Here is an 11587-nt window from a genome sequence, read left to right as displayed (position 1 = left end):
CGGCTCGCGGCTGGTATTTGTCCCGCCCCCGCCCCAGTCGGCTTCATTCCGCTTCCGGTCGGCAGGGCGCTTCAGCAAAGTTGTCGCTACCGTGGTCGCGATGGGCAAGTCAGATTTCCTTACCCCTAAGGCCATCGCCAACAGGATCAAATCCAAGGGGCTTCAGAAGCTGCGCTGGTATTGCCAGATGTGCCAGAAGCAGTGCCGGGACGAGGTAAGCGGGCCTGGATGGGGCCCCAAGCGGGGCCCTGCTGGAAATCCAGGTTCAAGTCCCTGACGCTGGGGTGAGGGAGTGGAACTTCGGGTCCTGGTCGTGTGGGTTCTGCGCTGGGCGAGTCAGCTACTCAACTCGGTACCGCCATCCTGACCTGCAGCGTTTATCTAGGGGAACCAGTGATCTTTGACGCCTCATTCCTCCACGATATTCCGCCAAAAAGAAATGAAATAGGAGGCTTTGCAGCTCTCGTAGACGGGATGCTACTCGAGCTGTCATAAAACGGGGCAGTTGAATGGTGCAGTGCCCGATGCTCGGGGAATGACCGTAACAGTCATCTCTGACTTGACGTGACTCCAGAGAAACAAGGTGATCGGGATTCACCCCTCTTTTCGGGATCAGATGAAAAAGGACAGCTAAGCTCTGGCACACTACTCATCTAACAAGCATTTATTGAGCGCCTACAGTGTGCCAGGCCCAGGATATTACTCCCTGTGGTGACGATCGTGGACTGGAGGCCAGACTGTCAGAATTCTGAATCCTAGCGGCGCCACTTGCTAGCTGTGTAGGCTTGGGCAAGTTACTCACATTCCCCTGCCCGTTTGCTTATCTGTAAAGTGGGAATAAGAATTGTACCTACCGGGAAGATTGTGAGCTTTAAGTCAGTGAATTATGTGTACAGTGGCTCAAGGGGTCTCGGGGCAGATCTCGAAAAGGTTTGTATGCCGTCCAGCGGCGTTTGTACGTTTTCACATTAGTGAGGTGGATGACGAAGCCCCTTGAAGAATTGAGAGCAGGCTAGCGACAGGGTCGTATTTTTCCTCCGGAGATTGAATTGGATTGGGTCGGTGCAGCAGAACATTGGGTAATTGGAATAATCCACTCCAGTGTTTTCTGCAGGCGAGGGATGAGATGCTTAAGTAGGACTCACGTTGACTGACAGTGAAGCAGTTAACTCTTTTTTCATTTGTCTCCAGTTCTCCCCCCCCCCCTTTTTAATGTTTATTTAGAGAGAGAGAGAGAGAGAGAGAGAGCGCACACAAGCAGGGGAGGGGCAAAGACACACACACACACACACACACACACACACACGCACGGAATCCAAAGCAGGCTTCTGGCTCTGAGCTGTCAGCACAGAGCCCGACGTGGGGCTTGAACTCGTGAACGGCGAGATCATAACCTGAGCCAAACCTGAATTCTTAACCAACTGAGCCACCCAGGTGCCCCGTCAGTTTCTTTTTTTTTTTTTTTTTAAGTTTTATTTATTTATTTTGAGAGAGAGAGAGAGAGAGAGCACACAAGCAGGGGAAGGGCAGAGAGAGAGGGAATCCCAAGCAGGCTCTGCACCATCAGCGTGGATACTGATGCAGGGCTCCAACTCATAAACCATAAGATCGTGACCTGAGCCAAAATCCGGAGTCAGATGCTTAACTGACTGAGCCACCCAGGCGCCCCTCCCGTTCTTTCTTTCTAACAGTCAAGGGGAAATTCTCACACAGAAAACTAGAGACAAATACGACGAACATTTGTATCTCCATTACCCGTATTAAACATTTTAAGAAACTTGCCTAGCCTTACTTGTTTCAGAAATATTTTAAAGTCAGTTGCAAGCATCTAGGACATTTCATCTCTAAATACTTAAGTATGCTTCTCTAAGATATTTGGGTATTTTTCTACGTAGCCACAATATATGTCATCACACATAAAAAAAAGTAATAAAAATTGCTTTATGTCGTCTGACACACAGTCCATATTCACATTTTCATCACTTGTTCCCACAAACGCTTTTTAAAAGTTTTTTTTATTTCGGGGCACCTGGACTGAAGTCAGTCGGTTGAGCGTCCAACTCTGGCTCAGGTCGTGATCTCGCGGTCCGTGAGTTCGAGCCCCGCGTCGGGCTCTGTGCTGACAGCTCAGAGCCTGGAGCCTGCTTCGGATTCTGTGTCTCCCTCTCTCTCTGACCCTCCCCTGCTCACTCTCTGTCTCGGTCTCTCAAAAATGAATAAACGTTAAAAAAAAATTTAAAAACAATAAATAAAATCATGGAGCATAGGGGCACCTGGGTGGCTCAGTCAGTTGAGCATCCGACTTCGGCTCAGGTCATGATCTCGCGGTCCCGAGTTTGAGCCCCGCGTCGGGCTCTGTGCTGACAGCTCAGAGCCTGGAGCCTGTTTCAGATTGTGTCTCCCTCTCTCTCTCTGCCCCTCCCCCACTTGTACTCTTTCACTCTGTCTCTCTCAAAAATAAATAAACATTAAAAAAAAAATTTTTTTTAAGTTTTTGTTAAAACCAAGACCTAATCAAAAGCCATGGATCGGATTTGTTATTAGGGCTTAAAAAAAATAAACTATTTTTTAGAGCAGTTTTAGCTTTACAGCAATGATGAGTGGAAGGTCCAGAGATCTGTACACACCCCATCCCCACATTTGTACAGTTTCCCCATTATCAGCATTTGGCAACAGACTAGTGCTTCACATCTTCACCACCAAAACCTACAGTTGGCAGTGGGGTTCCCTCCTGATGTTGGACATTTCTCTGGTTTTGAACAAATGTGTGTAATGGCATATATCCATTATCATCTCACAGAGAAGAGTTTCATTGCCCTAAAAATGTGAGTAATTAGGGCTTTTGATCCTCTCTCATTCCTAAACGGAATATAGAATCCACTTCCCTCGCCCTTGCTCCCGCCCCCTTGCGACTCCGTTGTTTTTCTTTTTTTTTCTAATTAATTTTTTTTTTAACATTTTATTTATTTTTGAGACAGGGAGAGACAGAGCATGAACAGGGGAGCGTCAGAGAGAGGGAGACACAGAATCCGAAACAGGCTCCAGGCTCTGAGCTGTCAGCACAGAGCCCGACGCGGGGCTTGAACTCACGGACCGTGAGATCATGACCTGAGCTGAAGTTGGCTGCTTAACCGACTGAGCCACCCAGGCGCCCCATCTAATTAATTTTTTGCTAGTATAGCTGTCACGCGTTGCCCACATGTTAGTTACAGTGGTTTCCTCTGCACAACGTAATTTATGCCGTTCGCTGTGCGTGTCACAAGTGAGGCTCCCACCTGTCACCCCTCAACACTGTCACCATACGTGCCGTCAACCGAACTTCCTGCTCAGTTCTCTCTATTCCGTCACCAGAGGCCTCTCTCTCTCCCTTCTCTTCACGTGTTTGCCCAGCGCCTCTCCTTACCGCCTACAGCTGTCAGCTTATCCTCTGTGATTATAGGTCTGATTGTGTTTTTGTTTTTGTTTTGTATTTTTTTGAGAGAGAACGTACGCGTGCATGCCTGCACGAGCCAGGGGAGGGGGCAGAGGGAGAGAGAGAATTTCTGATGTTTTATTTATTTATGAGAGAGAGACAGAGGGTGAGCAGGGGAGGGGCAGAGAGAGAGGGAGACACAGCATCCGAAGCAGGCTCCAGGCTCCGAGCTGTCAGCACAGAGCCCGACATGGGGCTCGAACCCACGAACCATAAGATCCTCACCTGAGCCGAAGTCGGACGCTTAACTGACTCAGCCACGTGATCGCCTCCCCCGCCCCCCGCCCCTGCCCCGAGAGAGAGAATTTCAAGCAGCCTCCACACCCAACGCGGAGCCCAGTGCAGGGCTCCGCCTCAGGATGGCGAGATCACAACCTGAGCCCAAATCCAGAATCCGACACTCAACCGACTGAGCCACCCAGGAGCCCGTTACTCTTTTGTTTTGAAGGTTCCACATATAGGTGAAGTCATAGGAAATTTGTCTTTATCTGAGTTATTTCACTTAGCAAAACACCCTTGAGGCCCATCCATATTGTGACAAATGGCAAGATCTCGGTCCTTTCCTGTAGGCTGAGTAATATTCCGTTGTGTGTGTCTTCTTTATCCGTTCATCTGTCAATGGACACTCGAGTTGGTATCTTTGCTAATTCAGTTGTTTTTCTGACGTTGACTCTCTACTGGGCCAGTAACTGCCCTGGAGCGTTCCCACTTTCTGATATGAAACAGTGAAGTTTTCTTGTGGTTGTCTTTGACCCTCCTTCTCTGACTTACAGTTCTATAAACTGGAACTTGGAGCTGAAGGCTTGATTTGGATCAGGTTAAATATTTTGGGGAAGACGACTTGATAGGTGGTCCTGTGGGTTTCGTATCGCATCGCACAAGGAGCACTAGTAATGGCTGCTAGTGCTAAGATGACTGAGTGAAGAGGACGGTAATGTTAGAAAGGAATATTTTCCCTCTCGCAAGAGCGAGCAAATAGTAAGGAATACATCTAGTTTACCATCAACCTTTTCCTTCGGTGTTTTAGCATCCTTGCTTGAGTCTATTATTTCCTTAAGAGTTGCAAAGTGGTTATTTTTCTGTATTTCTCAGAATTTATTATTGGCTAACATTCTTATGTAAGGCTGAGCTCTTTCTCATCAACTGGAGCTGTTTGGTTATCCTCAAACACAGGTTGTATGGCAAAAGGAGGATAAATGCTTAACTCTTTTCCTTCAGTTACCGATTTCAGAATAAGACACTTGTGGCGATTCTGTCCCGTTTGCTCTCAACTCTGCGCATCGACTCCCCTGCCTGGGAGGGTGGCCTGCAGGAGGAGAGGTTGACCCCTCCAAGTTCCCTTTCGTCTCCCTCTCTCTCAGTATTGGAAGATTGAGGGGAAGGAGGTCGGATCCAGAGTATTCCCCTCCTGCCCATCCACTCTCACGGGTTTCTAGAATTTACTGGCCTCATTTTGTTTTCATTTCAGTGATTGATTTTTAACCTACGGGAATTTGCACCGGTTTTGCATTCATGAGACCAACACCAAGTTTCCTTTTAGGTACTTGCGAGTGAGAGTAGTGCACAGGCGGTACACAGTTGAGGCGAGCATTGTGTCAGTCGTCTGTGGGTGACTGAGGGTGAGGCAGCTAAGCGAGATGGGGTGTTGACATCGGGCCAGTGGTGTGAGACCAGACGGGGAGACGGGAGAGGCGGTGTTAGGGAGGCCGAGCGGACTTAGTGGTAAGTGGAGGCAGAGGTGGAGGAGGACTCCAGGATGCCTGGCCCCTGGCCTGGGTGACCGGGCGTGGGACAGAACTGTTCACTGACACAGAGAACACGGCGGGAGAGGCCCAGTTTTCATCGCCGGTGCTGGTGGAGAATCAGCTGTAAATGCTAAGTCGCGTAGATACAAAGTCAAAACTTGTCATTTTTTTTATAGTCACCTGAAGAAGGTGCAGATTTAGTATATTTAACACGAGGTTTCTGTAGTGTGCCGTTATCCCATGAAATTTAACATGACATTTCTGTAATATGCCATAATGTATTTTGGATAATGAAGTGAAGTAGAGAAAAGTGAGTGAAATTCACTAACGGCCCATTTTACTTGGTTACGTTTCCCCAACCACTTACATCACCCTACATGTAGTGGATGTTCAATAAAATTGGGTAAATGGATTTAAAAAACAAAATCACTCTTCTGTTCCCATGCCCTGTCCTGTCTCTTAGTAACGTCGGCTTGCCACGAGCTTTCTGTCTCTTTAATCTCCTGGGATTATCCCTTGAGGGGCAGTGTTACATAACTCAACCTCATAAAAAACTTTTTAAAAAAGATGATAGTGTGCTTAAAGCTAGTGATTTTCTCTTTTTCTTTTTTTGTTACAATTTATTATCAAAGAGGGGCTTTTTATGGTTAACTAAATACTTCTGTTTAGGGCCCATTATGATGACCTAAATCAGAACTTAACCACTACTTAATGTTTTGTAGAATGGCTTTAAGTGTCATTGTATGTCCGAATCTCACCAGAGACAACTACTGTTGGCTTCAGAAAATCCTCAGCAGTTTATGGATTACTTCTCCGAGTAAGTAACTTGAAGACATCCTTATCTCATAAGCTTTGTTGAGTTGGACATGTAGTACATATGCTTAAAAATGTGTATATTGGGAGCTCTGTCTGTTCCTTACACATTAACAGGATAGCTCTGCTATCTTGTGCTCAGGTTTTGTTTTCCTTTGACAGTTTGTCACAGTATGAAATTGTTACAGAAGTGTTTCTCACAATTCAGTCTTGCTCTCCGAACACAAAAAAACTCTTTCACTCTAACTCGGTTGTGGCTCAGAGCACGGCTGTGGAATCCGACTGCCTGCCTTTAAGCCATGCAAAGCCAGGCTTCTCCCTTCATGGGCTGCGTGACTCTCGCTGAAGCACTTACATTTGTCTGTGCTTCTGTTTCCTCATCTGTAAAATGGGACTAAAAACAGCACCCTCTTCCAAGGGTTTTCTTTATTTCATAGAAAGATTAATGAGTTAATGGTTTTAAAGAGTTTAGAAAAGTATCGAGTACTTGATTAATATTAGCTATTAATTATTATTGCTACTAGTCTTAAGTCTGTCTGTCTGTTTCTTTCCCAAGTTCTGGACCTTTTGGTCTTAGGACCCCTTTTCACCCTTAAAAATTATTGAAGAGCCTCGAAGAGCTTTTGTTTGTGATTGATATCGATATATTGATACTTGTGAGTTAGGGATTAAAAATGAAAAAAAAATGAAGCGTATTTATTATTTCACTTAAAATAATAATAAATCTAGGAGTGTTAGTAAGAAAATAAAATAATAAAAAAAATTTTAAAAATAAAATAATAATAAATCTATTAAGTGTTAAAATAAATAATTTTTTAATAAAAATTAACTATATATTCCAAAAAAAACAAAAACAATAGGAATAGCTTTGCTTCAGATTTTTACAAATCTCTTCAGGGTCTGACTACTAGGAGACAGCTGGATTCTACAACCGCTTCTGTATTCGATTGTCTGTTTCAACATGTTTTGGGTAAAGCACATAAAGAAAGGCCACCCTGTTCATAGATGTCTGGTTGGAACGGGGGAATACTTTAATAGCCTTTTTCGGATAATTTTGGATGTTCTTTGATGCGACACCAAAACACAACAACGTGGTAGTTTCTTCAAGATTAGCTGCAGTGTGGATTCTGGAACCATGTCAGGGAACTTTTGTGCGCTATTACATTATGATCCCTCGATCTTTCACTTTAGATGGAGCTTGTCCCCACGCATGGTTTTATGTCATCATGCACTGGTCATTTGGAAAATATTGGGTCACCGAGTGTTCCGAATGGTGACACGTTTTGTTACGTAGTAGCGTAAAGTCATACTTTTTAATGTTATCAGTGTCATCGGAAAGGTCCTTTAGTATTGGGAGGGACGTCAGACCCACGGTGGCCGATGCTAGTTTACCAGATTCAATTTTTTGCCGGAAAGCTCACATTTTATCGTCGGCAACAAATGATAAACAAATGTCAGCTGTTTTCCTTGACGTGACAAGGCTCACTTTGCTTATTTTTGACCACATGTCTACGAAATACCTGATTTTGAATAACCGTAGTTGATCGGTCCGTCATCCTTTCAAGTAGCAGTGCTGCGCGGTGACAGAGGTAGTTCTGTGCGTGGCTCAGACCATCGCACGAGTGCTGCGCTCAAGACAAGCCCCAGGTGGCGGAGGAAGTGCTGCGTTCCCGAGCCCGTCCCAGCGCACAGGGTATGAGACGGAGCCCCGCGGGCTGAGATGTAGTACTGTCCCACCGCCCCGTCAAGGACGTTCTTGCTGAAACCAGCATTGATTCTCACCGCGAGCGCGTGTCCGTGAAGAATACTCTGGCTGCCTGTGCAGGCTGGCCTCGCCGCCCACTGCCCTGACTTGGCTAAGACGCCAGCAGGTGTCCCCTGTGTGGCTTTTGTGCCATCAAAGCAGGTAACACGGTGAAAAAGGCCAAAATTGTTTATCTGTGAACCACACGAAACCACCTCGATTACCACGGGGCTGCACGAGCCACATTTGGGGAAATATCATCCTGGCAAGAGCCGTCTACACTGGGCTTTTCCTCTCCGCCCCCTTTTACTGCATCCACGTAGCTGCCCAGTTTCCATCTTGCTCTTTATCTTTCTTCGGTGGATAACGCTCGTAACTACCCACAAACATCTCTCTGTTTTCCATTCTTTGCTGGCTTTCCTCCTCCTCCTCCTCCTCCTCCTCCTCCTGCTGCTGCCTGCTTGCTTCCTTAGCCCCTCTTCCTTTCCTCCCAGCTCCTCCAATGCAAGAATGTTCCTCAGGGTGTCCGCTCGGCTTCCTTCAGTCCACATTACCCAGGCTCCAAGAGTTCTGTCATTCTTCCAGCTGTTCCCTTTGTGTTGGGTGACTCCTCAGTCTTACTGTTCATTCCTGATTATCTGTCCTAAGTTGTAGATTTTTTTTTTTTTCCTGGGCAGTTGTAATCTATTTGTCTGAAGGCTCTCCCGAAGCCAACATTTTAAAGCCAAGCACGGTACTCTGTCCACCACGCCTACCGTGTGCTGGCTGACAATACCTACTCGGAATGCTAAGCTGGGACTTCCCTGTCGATTCTCCTCTACGGTGTCCTTTAAACTCCCCTCCTCGCCATTCTCCCAGCCCTAGTCATCATTCTCATCATGTGTCACCTAAATTAATTCCGTGACTTCCTCACTGATCTCCCGACCGCAGCTTCTGTCTCTCCTGTCCGTGTTTTATGCCCATGGTTCACAAACCACCACGTGCGTCAGAATCACCGTGAGGGCTTGTGACGACAGTGGCAGATTCTGGTTCCGTAGATCTGGGCTGGGGCTGGAGACGTGCTGTTTCTATCAAGTTCCCAGGTAGTGTTGATGCTACTGTTGTAGGGACCACACTTGGAGAATTCTTGTTCTGTCTTCCCCAGGACTGTCTTTCTAGATCACAGATTTTCATAGACTAACTCCCAAGTAAATTATTTGGTGCTTTGCCACTGCCTGCATAAAACCCACCCTTTTGAGCATGACATTCGAGGTACTTCAAAGATCAGCCCCGCCATTATTTTCCAGCTCTGTCCTCCACCCCCGCCCTGTTCTTCTGTTCTGTCCCACCATGTCCCTCCTTTCTGTCTACTCACAACGTTAGCTCAGTGAGATCATCATTTCCCAGATGTGATGCTTCCGTGTTTCTCTGCCAGCTGGGAGTGGCCTTCTCTTCCTCTCCACCTATAAGGTCTGATGTCTACTTCCCCGCCCACGTTAAAGATCACCAGCGGGCATCCCTCAACTCCGTGACATTGTGCTACATCTCTTTTGCAGTTTGCCTCGTGTTATGATTGGTTCTGCTAGATTGGAACCTGGGTCAAGATTTAGGTTTTATTCACCTGTGTTTATCCAGCACATAACACAGTGTATTCCGTGCAGAGGGACACATTGAGTACCAATTTCACGTGGAATCAGGGAAGTTTTGTTATCGTCGGAAGAATGGTGTTATTATGCCACACTCAGTCACGCTAAGAGACGTCACGGAGGAACCTTTCTAGACCCGTGGAGTCACTTGTGCTGTGGTTGCTCCGCCAAGCCTGGAAGTCTCAACTCCAAACTGACCTGTAAACTGAAATCCTCGAAAGCTGTAAACTTTTGGGATTCCTTCCCTTTTCAGTTCTTAAGGGTTCCTAACAGGTAGTCACAAAGATGTGTCATATATCATTTGGGCATTCACACTGTATGGTGGCTTTGTATTTGTAGAATTACCTTAATGCTTTCCTTCCTTTCCTTACTAGGGAATTCCGAAATGACTTTCTAGAACTTCTCAGGAGACGCTTTGGTAAGCATCTGGGTATTGTGCACACAATAACTTCCTAATCCGTAAACCTGCTCCGGGTTGACGGTGTGCTGTTTTGTTCTCAGGCACTAAGAGAGTCCACAACAACATCGTGTACAATGAGTATATCAGCCACCGGGAGCACATCCACATGAATGCCACCCAGTGGGAGACTCTGACTGATTTTACCAAGTGGCTGGGCAGAGAAGGTGAGAATAAGACAGGATCTGAGCAGCTTTTGCGTGGCTCGGGGGCAGAGACAGAATTGTCACGGTTTCTGTGTACATTTACGGAAAAGAGGACAAGCAGGGCAGTTAAAAACTGGTGGAGGGGAGTATAATCTTCCAGGACTGATTTTGTGTGTTCCACCTGAACGCGAGCGTCTGGGACGGTTCTTTTGACAGGGCCCGGATTTATCACCGGCGCATCCTCTCATTTGGGTTAAGGGTTATTACCAGTCCTCCCCCTCTTACGCCCCTGTATTCATTTTACTTTCTGAAGCTTTTGTTACCCCCGTGCAAGGAGCTTTTTAAAAATTTGCTGCAGCTTTTTCCATTTCTAATCTTCATAGGATGAACTTGGAAGGAGAGGGCAAGGAGCCGTGACATGTATCACGTACTCAGTGTGTTACTTGATTCCATTTTACGGGGCAAATTTCTATTAAGTTAGTAGAATATTATGTACTCGTCGGATGTTAAATACTTAGACACAGTTAAATAATTACTAAGCAAGATGATACTTCTTTCCTGTATTTCCCTGGCGTACATAGTTGACTTAGCCCAGGTAGTTAAAAATCAGAATGATAATTTTTTCTGTTCAAGGAGATAAAGTATCCCACTTAAAATATCTAAATTTTATCAACTGTGAGTATGGAAAATCCGTGGGCCGCATGAATTTGTGTATTTGAATGTGTTTGAATGAGTGTATTTGAATGAATAAGTACATGACGCAGAGATGGAACGCATTTATATTTCCCTTTAGTTTTGGTTGTGTACGAGTTTACCTGTTATCTTTTTTTTCTTTTTAAGGCTTGTGCAAGGTGGATGAGACGCCGAAGGGCTGGTATATTCAGTATATCGACAGGGACCCAGAAACTATCCGCCGGCAACTGGAACTGGAGAAGAAGAAGAAGCAGGACCTTGATGATGAAGAGAAGACAGCCAAGTTTATTGAAGAACAAGTGAGAAGAGGTCTGGAAGGGAAAGAACAGGTGGGCAGCAGTGTCATTCAGGGAGGCAATGGGAAAAGGTCTCAAGAAGCAAAATTTTTAAGCATCTAGTTGAGTTTGGTAGATGCTGTTCCTTACCGAAGAGGAGAATGAGCATGACGGAGTCTAAAAGGCCAGCTTCTGGAGTCGAGGCCAGCCTGGGTCCCGTCTCTGACTTACTGACTCTTGATCTTATAGAATTCTATAGTTCTGAACCTCAGCTTCCTTATGGCTGAGGTGCAGGTGATAACTAATGGGGGAGACACAGCAGATGACATTACTCGGCCGTAATTAGCGCGATGCTAGAGTTAAACACAGTGTGGGAACCTAGGTGCCAGCACCTGCCCCAGCCTGGGCAGGATGTAGACTATTTGAATCAGGCAGATACAACCTGTGGGCCTGAAGAATCAACAGGCCGAACCCAGGTAAATGGGGAGACAGGGCATGGGGAAGGTGGTTCAGGTGTTAGAATAACTAGAGGAGGGCATTTATTTTAACAAATATTTATTGGGTACCCTCTGTGTGCCGGGCCTTCTTCTAAGTACTGGGGAGAGAGCAGTAAACAA

At 46.1% G+C, this 11587-nt stretch overlaps 1 protein-coding gene across 4 annotated transcripts in view; it reads left to right on the top strand.

Annotated features, from left to right (window-relative positions):
• Positions 1-29: 29 nt before the first annotated feature.
• KIN (Kin17 DNA and RNA binding protein) overlaps positions 30-11587 on the top strand; it is a 41099-nt gene continuing 29541 nt past the window's right edge. For 3 of the 4 annotated variants that reach the window (XM_053225241.1, XM_053225240.1, XM_053225239.1), the window contains exons 1-5: positions 30-214; positions 5940-6034; positions 9774-9817; positions 9901-10023; positions 10843-11024. In XM_053225241.1, coding sequence (XP_053081216.1) covers positions 101-214; positions 5940-6034; positions 9774-9817; positions 9901-10023; positions 10843-11024 — 558 coding nt within the window. In that variant the 5' untranslated portion in view covers positions 30-100. The remainder of the gene's footprint in view (positions 215-5939; positions 6035-9773; positions 9818-9900; positions 10024-10842; positions 11025-11587) is intronic. The other variant, XM_015079437.3, reaches the window with a different exon arrangement.

This window comes from Acinonyx jubatus, chromosome B4 (assembly GCF_027475565.1).
Source record: "Acinonyx jubatus isolate Ajub_Pintada_27869175 chromosome B4, VMU_Ajub_asm_v1.0, whole genome shotgun sequence".
In the NCBI taxonomy this organism is placed as follows: domain Eukaryota; kingdom Metazoa; phylum Chordata; class Mammalia; order Carnivora; family Felidae; genus Acinonyx; species Acinonyx jubatus.
Note: the sequence above shows the minus strand (reverse complement) of the source record. Positions and strands in the feature narration are given on the sequence as shown.